We start from the raw sequence: 10,822 nt of genomic DNA on the forward strand, positions 1-10,822 counted from the left end.
AGCGGTTTCAAAGCGGAGCGGGTGCGCAACGAATACGTTGCGGGCGCGCAACGAACACGCCGCGGTTGCGCAGCGAATTCGTTGCGGACGCGTCATTTTGTATACTCTCGCACAAAAGCCAGCCCTTCCGCCTTGCCTAACTTCCATTCAATATTTCCATCGTTTCTGTAGCACTCAATTTTTTAACCGTACTGTGGAAATGCACTTACTTAACAGTTAACTAAAGATGTAATAACAACTGGAGTTGTTAAAAAAAGGTGCTATAAAATTGAATTACTAGGACTTTTAGAATGTACCATACATTCCAAAAGTATGTAACGACTGACCAGTATAATCTCTCCCATAGCAACGTATGTTATAAAGAGATTTTGTGAACCTAATTATGAGCAAAGTGATAGTGAGTTGCTGGTTGCTTGATAAAATTTTCTATTCACTGCTATTTATCTAATAATAAGATAGCCCTGTTTTAGTTAAGGAGCTTTAACATTTATTTCACTAATGAACTTTCTTAATGAGCAATTAAGTTATCTGATTGCATTTCGACCAAGATTTAATAGATAAAACAATACCCTAAACATTAACATGTTATGAAACTCGTAAAAAATAATGATCTCATAATTATTATACTATCACAAGTTATAAGTAACAACCAGCACGGATTCCATTTTGTTAATGAGTGTACATGACTGCGACGTAAACGTTGCGCATCTGCCACGCGTCCGCAACGAATTCGCTGCGCAACCGCAACGTATTCGTTGCGCACCCGCTCCGCTTTGAAACCGCTCGCAATCCGCTAGTGTGATATGTCACATAAAGCTGTAGACTTTGTTTGAACGCGCTAATCTCAGAAACAGGTCCGATTTGAAAAATTCTTTAGGCGGGTGAAATATAATATAAGCACATAATGAAATAAAAACACAGTTTTCAATAAAATCCGCTATCTATTATTTACATCAAATAACAACTCAGTTCAATTGATTAGGAAATGGGTACAAAAGTTCGAGGAGACAGGTTCAAGAATGAATCAACCACGATCCGGCCGACCTAGAACATCAAGAGACCCCGAAAACGTAGAGCGTCTAAGAGCGTCTTTTCGTGAAAATGCTGTTACAGAGAATACAGAGCGGTATATTGCCATGCTACAGGACTTTTTTACACCAGCGCTACAGGAATTCGATGGTTTTAATCAACGAACGTGGTTTCAGCAAGACGGGGCCACATGCCACACTTTAAATGACTCGCTGTTCGTGAAATTTTTGGACAAATGGTGATCTCTAAAAGATGTGACATTAACTGGCCGCCTCGTAGTCCGGACCTACCCCAATGGATTTCTTTCTATGGGGATACCTTAAAAGTAAAGTTTTCAACAGTAATCCGGTGTCTCTTGATGAATTAAAAGTCAATATTCGAATGGAAATGAGAATTAACATTTCACAAAACACTTGTGAGGCCATCATTGAAAATTTTCGCTCCAGATTGCAGCAGTGTAAAATAGAGAAGGATCACATATGGACGATGTGATTTAAAAAAAATAAAATCCCTATTTATGTATTTTTTTAATAAATAAACAGATTTCATCTTACTTAAATAGTTTCTTCTAAATCATCGTTTGAAATGTAAACGGACTTTTGGTCCACCCTGTATTATCTCGAAGTTAGAGAAAATAATTGATTTAATGAAAATCAGACAGAGATTTTTTAAATGGAATTTTTTATTATAGAGTACCATCTAAAAATGTATTATGTATTATTTAATCTATAAGTACTAATATTATAAAGCTGAAGAGTTTGTTTGTTTGTTTGAACGCGCTAATCTCAGAAACAGGTCCGATTTGAAAAATTCTTTAGGCGGGTGAAATATAATATAAGATTTCCATGTCTCTAATTTAAAGACCTGTTTCAAGTTTATTATAGTACTAGCAATGCCCTGCGGTTTCACCCGCATAGATAGAGATATCGTTACAGTGAAAAGTCTACTATAGGTCGGACTATAGGTTTAATTTTTAATCACATTAAAATCACCTTTACCCCGTCCCGCACTACGGCCTTTTTTTTTTGTTTTAGTGGGGAAATCTTTCATAGATACCCACGGCCTCCGGGGGAGGGGCCGTGGGTTATGTCGGATTCCTACCGACCAAAACCCCACTGTGTTCCGTCAAGACACATATTGGTAGAATTCCTCCGTGACCCCCGCACTACGGCCTGCTCGAACAGTATACCTACTATTTTCTGTAGATTGACACTTTTAAAAATTCGTTATATCTTTTGAATGGAATATCCAATTCTTTTCATTTAAAAAGTATTTTGCTGGTATTGAAACAGTCTATAATAAAACATCATTTAATGGGATAAGGATTAATATATGTGTATGGATAACATGGTTTGATTACTGTCGGCACTTCTATTTACTTTGAAAACGTAAAAAAGTTGTTGTAGTTTCAACTACTGAAGATGGACATATGGTATCGCGGACTTTCTTGTAGATATTGATCCATTCTATAATACCGTAGAACATTTTTTTGTTCTATCTTCAATATATTCCGCAGCGCACGCGATGACAGAAGATTTATTGAGGATTTTTTTACACCTTGGGTTACATTATTGCATTTTTGGTAAGGATCGCTAATTTTTTTGAAAATGCAATATAGCCTATGTTGCTCAGTAAAGATGCAGCTTTCTAATGGTGAAAGAATTTTTGAAATCGGTCCAGTAGTTTATGCGTGAAAACCATACATACATACATACTTACAAACTTTTCCTCTTTATAATATTAGTATAGATAGATGGAGCTACAGGGGTAGGTAATGAAATAAAAACACAGTATTCAATAAAATCCGCTATCTATTATTTACATCAAATAACAACTGAACCCTTTGAATCGTATATACAAATGACCGATTTAAAACAAAACCCATAACAATTTGTAGAAAAATCCTCCGACCAATATACATCACGATTCGCCTTAATTACAATTACCGAAAACAGGCTTAAGCGAATATTGGCAATCGTGAACTAAACAAAAACTCATCGTTCTCAATACACATCTACAATGGGTTTCTCAAAATTGTTCAACAAAAAACATGCAACAATCCATATAATACATAATTGTACATTTGATTCCACATGATTACAGCCATTGTAATAAGTATACAAAAGATATACAAACATATAAAACACGTTTTCATTTAGTTTACGAATGCCGTTTTATATACATTTTACCAAAATAGCGCTAAATATCCACCAAATATAAGATGAATGTATCAACTAGTATGATAGTCTAGCTGTCTTTGGCAATAACATTTATTGTGTTCTTAGGAAATAGTTTACACAGCCTAGCTAAATAAATACCACTTTGGCACTAGTGGTAACGTGGTCATAGCAATATATAGTTGTCACAGTAACACAAGAATAACAGTGTAAATACCTAAATCATTACAATTTTAAATAAACTATTTGAATACATGGAAAAACTAAAGCACATGAGACTTAAAACTGGCCTCAAATTAATGTACATTTCTTAAAACGTTGCCCTAAGTGAATTTTTACCTAACTCTCATTGGAATATTATCTAAATGCAGTTACTGTCACATTACATAAATTGCGATTATAAAATTGTACACCATAATATTATACACATTACAATTTCATGAAAACCAACGAAAAATATATTATTTTACTCTGCAACAAAAATATACTAAGAAAAATAAACATTATGTTCAATGAAAAATAAATCTAACTCTGAATATTTATTTCCCTTAAAGCCCATTTAAAATGTAAAACTAACCAAACTTATTTTCGGATAAAACTTTGCTCATTTGATAGCTTCAAACTGATATGGTCTAAACTCTAAGTCCTACAACTTCAGTGATTTAATATATTTTTTTTAATTTATATAGGATTACATTAAGGTGTATTTTTACTTAGGTTTAAAACATAAACCTAATCAAACAACCTTGAAGGGTATGATAAGATTAGGTCGAAAGAGGGCTAAAAATGAATAGCTAATACCATATCAATTTGTACTAAAACATAATAATTCAACATCCATAGAGTGAGGATCCTAACACTCCAGGAAATATACGATAAAAACTTATTCAATCCAAAAATATAGTTTGGTAATATCCGACATTTGACAAATAAAATCGGCCATCTTTAGCGTTCTCTCTGTCGCACATATTTCGAATAGAGAATAACAGACAAAGATAGCACTATAACAAAATGAAATAAGGTAGCCGGATACTTTTTATTCACTAATCAAAGCTCCACTTATGTGTAAGTACACAAAATAACTTCATATTGACAACTTGAGCTTCACTAAAGACTAGAATAATAAATTACAACATACATGAAAATACATAATATAATTATTTATTAGCGATATTTATGTGTAACAGAAATATTGAAAATGTTGAGTGCCTTGAAATAAAATCAAGTTTTTGGCAAGTACCTTATTGTAGCGACGTACCTTTATTAATGTTGATATATTTATTTTATCCTCTCTTAAGGTACATTGCTACAAAACATTCTCTTTGCAAAGAAATAGAGATGAAATAAACACTATAATTGATTTTATTATTTTCCATACAATCAATAATTGATGCCAGAAAATTTACGAGTTCATGTAGATATATCAAAGAGTCCCGCTCTATGTGTTATAATGTTAGTATAGTACGACATAAAAGAGATGAAATTAATTATTTTGGAACTAATTCGTTTTTCATTACCTGGCAACCCTGAATTGGCAATGTAGCTGTCAAGTTGAATAAAAATTTGTTGTTTTTTTCGTGAAGTGGAGAATTATTGAGATAAAATTGTTATTTAGAACAAGAAATTTAAATAAAAAAGGAGACATCAGGAAAAAGGTTAAACGTAGCGGTGTCCGTGATGTGGTGTATAAAGTTTTTATTCGGTGTTTGTCCGAATTTCAAGCTGGAAATTTATTGAATGATTTGGAAAACGTTTACAAACGTACAGCAGAATATACCGGTGAGATTCCATTTATTTTTGCTCAGTACTACGTAAAATAGAATATTCCATTAGTGACGAGTGTTTAATGTATATGTATGTATGGCGATTATTACGTTTTCGCAATTTAATTTGAGGTTATTTGTATGTAAACAAAAACTAGTTTTTATAGTGCGACCAGCACAATTTGAGTCAAGAAGTTATATCCAATCCAACCAGCCTCAAATAAAGTACCTAGTTTAGATTTAACTACATAGTATAGTGATAACTGTTTTCATACAGCTATCTATCAATATTAATCAATCAAACCATAAGAAAAAAAATCATATTTACTGTATCATATTTACAGATACTGAAGATGCCCCGTACCCTCTTGCCAGTACTTCGAAACAGAGTGATGATCAGTCCTTTGAAGGAGTAGAATATTTAGATTTTGATGAATTATATTAATGTACAAAATTTATCTACAAAAAAAATAAAAATATGTGGTTTTCAAATCGCCTTGTTTTTTTCTACCCGACGGACCCAGAAAGAGGGTAATGTGTTTGAGCTGCATGTATGCTTGTTTGTTTGTATGTTTGATTCTATGTGCGCCTCTGTAGTCTAAGCACTTGACCGATTTTTATAAAATAACTAATTCCAAATACATTTAAGTAAAATTTGACCTAGGTAGGTCAATTAAAATACTAATGTATTTTTGTCTTAAATTTACACTATTGCTACAATGAAACAATTATAACGGTTTAAATCGCGGTATTTATTTTAGATTATATATATAGATTTTTGGATTTTTATTCTATAGTATCAAGATCGCTTGCATCGCAGTATCAGTGTTGCTATATGAGCGACGGTGGCGCCCTCATTTATTTTCATCTCTTTTGTGTCGCACTGTATGTCATTGTTATTTGATATAGGGCCGATTTTTCAATGCTTGGATAAAACTTATCCGTCCAATAAAGTATTACACGATAATATTAAAATGTCACGTAAATTGTCAAATACGGGCAATTAGAATACGTTTTTAAAATTGTAGTTTTATACATTATTCGACGAATAAGTTTTAACCAAGGATTGAAAAATCAGCCCTTAGAAGTATAGTAAAAATATTTATAAGCATTTTCATTTTTCAAACCCTTTCACAAACAGTTTTAATCAATTTTAGTACATCTCATCTCTATTTCATTGCGCAGATTACAATAAAAATAAATGTACCTTCAACATGTACTATCTCAACAGAGGAATGTTTCCGTGATCTTAACAACAACTAGCACCAATTTAGAAATTATCACACAACATCACTCCACGTGAATGTAAACGAAACTACAAAATTATAACTACTTTTGGAAATGCGTAATAAATTAAGCAAGCAATTATAATATTGTATTAACTACACATTGGCTACATAATCTCTTTTAAATTACAATGTATCCAAATTTTACTAAATTAAAAATGATGTGATACCGTCTTATTTTAATGATTTCTTTAAAACTAGTAGTTACGAAAAGTACGTTAATTTTACTGTATCTTATAGAGGATTTTAACGAAGAGTCAAACTAAAACCGACCCTAACACATAGACTTATGGGTGCTTTTTCCTTTGTTCAGAAATGTTAGAAATTGCAATATTTCTCAAAGACTGATATTATTTAACGCTTAACTAATACGTGTCTGACACTGTGACCTAGCATCGCCTCATAGGCATCAACTGGTATATACAAAGTAATCACAAAAGCCGCTCTTTGGATACGCTAAAACAAAAATAAATGTTATCAAATGAAATTCTAATATAGAAATCTATGTAACTTGTTGGATCACAGCAATTCAACTGTGCACTGCTGATACCTTTGATAATAGTCTATTAATATAAATACATGTACATCAAAAAAACACTTGTAATTTAGTTAACTTATAATTACTGTTACATTGTAAAAAAAACATATTTAATTAAAACAAATTTAATTTTTTTTACAACATGTTCAAAAGATATTGAACCATCTTCCTAGATAAACCATTTCTCAAAGAAAATACATTAACAACTTACTCCAAAGTACCAGCAGCTCCAAACGAATCGAGTCGTACGTTCAATATCACTAAATCTCACTGATCACTCACTCACTGGCCGTCAATCACTCATTCACTGACTCATTCACTCACCCACTCACTCACTCACTCACTCACTCGCTAACTGAACAGCGTCTCGTTGGGCACATCATTAACGTTGGCCCCGCCTTCCGCCATATCCGTTAGTATTACACCGGACAGCGCTTCTAAGGATTCTCTGACCTGAAAAATATTAAAATATGAATGAGTAAAAATAAAAGTATATATTATGTCGTATTAAGATTAATCAAATCATAGCTTTTCTTATAACTGCTCTTACTTTTCTAAAAGGTAAATATGGGTTTGGGGTTTAACTGTTAAGTATCAATGTCAGTCGAATTGTGTAGCGGTAATAATATGTTGTTAAGAGTTTGAACTTTTATTAATGTCAGTCGGTGTGTAGTAGTATACTATTGGTTTGAGTTACTGTTATAATTTGTTTAGGTTCGGATAAATAGTGTCAATAGAATGTGAGGGGTATTACGTTGGTATGTGAACTATTATTAATATCAGTTAAATTGTATAATGAAGTGTTAGAATGAGAAGAATGTTAGTGTTATACCACTTAATCGTACCCATTCCTTTTTTTAACCATTCTTAATCGTAGTAGATTTGTATCATTGGAATATTATTGGTAGAACTTAAGTTTTAATTAACTTTGAATCGTGTTTAATGTCAGTCGAATTGTGCCATTCGAATGTTAGTCCTAGTCTTTAGTGAAAAAAATGAAGTCCCATGTCCCCTAGTCCCCACTAGGGGACATGGGACTTCATTTTTTATAAGGGGCAAATGCATTATACATCTGATTCACTGATCGATTTTCTTTAGGGACAAGTAGGTGATCAGCCTTCTATGTCCTGCCAGACCGAGACATTTTTTTTTCTTCGTCTCCACCGGGAATCGAACCCAGGACGCCTCGGTGTTATGCTCACGACACACCCCGGACACTCCATACAAAATTATCGTTTTGACAGTCACACTGTAGAGACTGCAAATGTGTGTGTTAACGTTTTATGGTTGGCACATTTTTGACTAGCGTAAAAAAATCACAAATCCAAAATAATAAAATTACTTTAAGTCAATTTGATTAATGTTGTCAATCTTCGTTGCGTATCGTCCTTGCAGAAAAATATGGCCCATTTTAATCACGATCGTGTGGGTTGAGGTAAGTGTTTAATTTTGGCGGGCGGCGGAGAGTGTCCGTTCTGTAGCGTTTAGCTACTATTATGTATTCTGTGCTCACGCGTCAACCACTGTACCAAGGAGGCGGTCATATATTAGTATTAGTTTAAATTATGTGGGTATACCTTGGTGAGCAGCAGCAGGTTGGTGGTGAGGAAGGCGTGCAGCTCGTTGGCCGCGCGGCCGTGCAGCCTCGCGCGCCACCGCACCAGCTCGCCGTACAGCTCCTCGCCCGACAGCCCCCCAGTAGCGTCCTGCAACCGGCGTGTTAGCGGGATTTAGTGGCTAGTAGCGATGAGCGGCCATACACGGGCGGCTCGAGCAGTTAACGGCCGAGCGATGTACACGGACTGCTCGAGCGGTCGGTCGTTGACTGCTCGAGTTGTCGCTACAAGCCGCGCAGTTGACGGCTTGAGCGGTCGCGATGGCTCGAGCAGTCCGTGTACGGCAGTTAATGTCCATAAATCACCGCGGGGTCGCGGCTTTTAACCGTCGGTCTCAATTGGTTGAAGCGGTCCCTGTACGGCCGCCCTAACGATACCGATACCGGTACATCGGCCGATATAATTGGCCTATCGGTATCGCCAATTATAAAACAACCGATATCGAAATCAAACATTTCAAAAAACGCGCCGAATGAACGAGGCGGGAGGCCGCCCGCGCGCGGACACTTTTTTTCTGAACATTTAATTCTGTAATACTTTAACTGACTTTGTATAATAATACTAAAATAAATGTTTTCTTTGTTTTTGGTAGCATTTTTTTTAATATGCAATTTAAATTGGATTCTCTGTTAAATGTAAGTAACTTTTATGCATAATAAGTGCATAATTAATTATCTATTTATCTACCAAGTCATCGATATCGGTATCGCCGATTATTAACTACAAATATCGGTATCGGTATCGGTATCCTATCAACAAGATCATGTATCGTTACATGTTGCGTTACACTAGTGGGAACTGGGAAGTGTGTGTGTGTGTGCGTGTGTGTGTGTGAGGGGGGACATCAAGAAGCTTATATCTAATACACTGGAAATTTCAGTATGAACATTAACTTGTAACAAGATAATATGACGTTGAATGACGCCTGTATGTTTTTTTATCGCTTTCACACCTAACTTGGCAAGTTAGGTGTGCTAGCAAAAACATATAGGCGTCATTCAACGTCATATTTTCTTGTTACAAGTTAATGTTCATACTGAAATCTCCAGTGTATTAGATATAAGCTTCTTGGTATCGTCCTTGTAGAAAAATGTGGACCATTTTTATCATGATCGTGCGGGGTGAGGTAAGTGTTTAATTTTGGCGGGAGGCGGAGTGTCCGTTCTGTAGCGTTTAGCTACTATTATGTATTATGTGCTAGTGGAAAGTGTGTGTGTGTGTGTGTGAGGGGGTACACTCACGTGCGGTCGGTACGCGACGCAGTAGAGGCGGTAGGCGAGGCAGGCGGCGGAGCAGGCGAGCAGCAGCGCGAGCAGCGCCAGCGCGACGTGCGCGGGGGGCGAGCCGCGCCGCGCCGCCAACCCGCCCGTCAGCAGCGCCGGCTGGATCACCGCCGCACTCGCTGCCGACACGATACGCGTCATGTTAACATCATTTATACCAAATACAACGAAAATTTGGCATAACAAAACAAGATTAAAAACTTTAGATTTCATAAAACGTCTTTGAGACATTCAAATTGTATTTTTTGCATGTCAAACATATCACAGAGATCGACACAAAATTCATGTAACTAATTATCGCCCGAGTCGCTCAATCTCTGCACAGACTGTCGATAAAACCTTCAAAATAGGTCTAGGTAGGTTTCTAACAAAAAAAGTGTCTCATAAATCTTTTATTTGAAAGCACATTTTCAAACGGTCAAACCTCATAAACAACATAATTAAAAATATGTAATTGTGAATTATCGCTGGATTACTTTAATCTCTACTTTATCTTAAGTGTTCGAGAAATGTTTTCACAGAAATTATTTATGTTTACAATACATTTTTTATAGATAAAGAATAATATGGTTTCCAAAAAAGTTTTGGGTTTTTCATAAGCATTTGATTTTGTTTCGTATAGTAGTTTACTTTTAAGCTTGAGAGAAACAGAATAAGAAGCCATACCGACCACGGCTACTATCTAATTTAAGACACCGTCAGCAAAGTGGATAATAAATATTGCCACCAATAATGAGATTTTATCTTACTCTTCTTGTAATAGATATAGCAAGTAAGGCGTGCCACAAGGCCACGTTTTAGGCCTAATCTTATTATAATTATGTCTTAGTGATATTTTCAACCTTTTTACCACAAATATACATATGTATTTTTATTTGCTGATGATATTATGTTCATCATTTGGACAAAACACATGATATACAAATGTGCCAAATGTGGAAAACTAGTAATAACATATTGTTATAAATTAATTCCCAACTGGCAACCCGAACCGAGTGGGTGTTTATAAAAATGAGCTGAACAGCGGATTTGACACTTTCCGTTGGGCTCTCGGACGTAACGGTCGTTTTGGTTGTGCTTAGTTGTGTTAATAATTATTTGAGTCGATTATTATTTTATTGTTGAAAGTA

General features: G+C 35.1%; 1 protein-coding gene across 4 annotated transcripts in view; it reads right to left on the reverse strand.

Moving 5' to 3' along the window:
* Nucleotides 1-6,967: 6,967 nt before the first annotated feature.
* The window catches only part of LOC149480020 (uncharacterized), a 56,047-nt gene continuing 52,192 nt past the window's right edge, over nucleotides 6,968-10,822 (reverse strand). For 3 of the 4 annotated variants that reach the window (XM_089707230.1, XM_089707231.1, XM_089707233.1), the window contains 3 exons: nucleotides 9,651-9,811; nucleotides 8,371-8,499; nucleotides 6,968-7,246 (listed from right to left, as the gene is read on the reverse strand). In XM_089707230.1, the coding sequence (XP_089563356.1) occupies nucleotides 7,145-7,246; nucleotides 8,371-8,499; nucleotides 9,651-9,811 (392 nt within the window). In that variant the 3' untranslated portion in view covers nucleotides 6,968-7,144. The remainder of the gene's footprint in view (nucleotides 7,247-8,370; nucleotides 8,500-9,650; nucleotides 9,812-10,822) is intronic. The other variant, XM_089707232.1, reaches the window with a different exon arrangement.

Source organism: Colias philodice, chromosome 19 (assembly GCF_061535455.1).
Source record: "Colias philodice isolate Cphi_HAF_F1 chromosome 19, ilColPhil1 Martin Lab GWU primary, whole genome shotgun sequence".
NCBI classification, from domain to species: domain Eukaryota; kingdom Metazoa; phylum Arthropoda; class Insecta; order Lepidoptera; family Pieridae; genus Colias; species Colias philodice.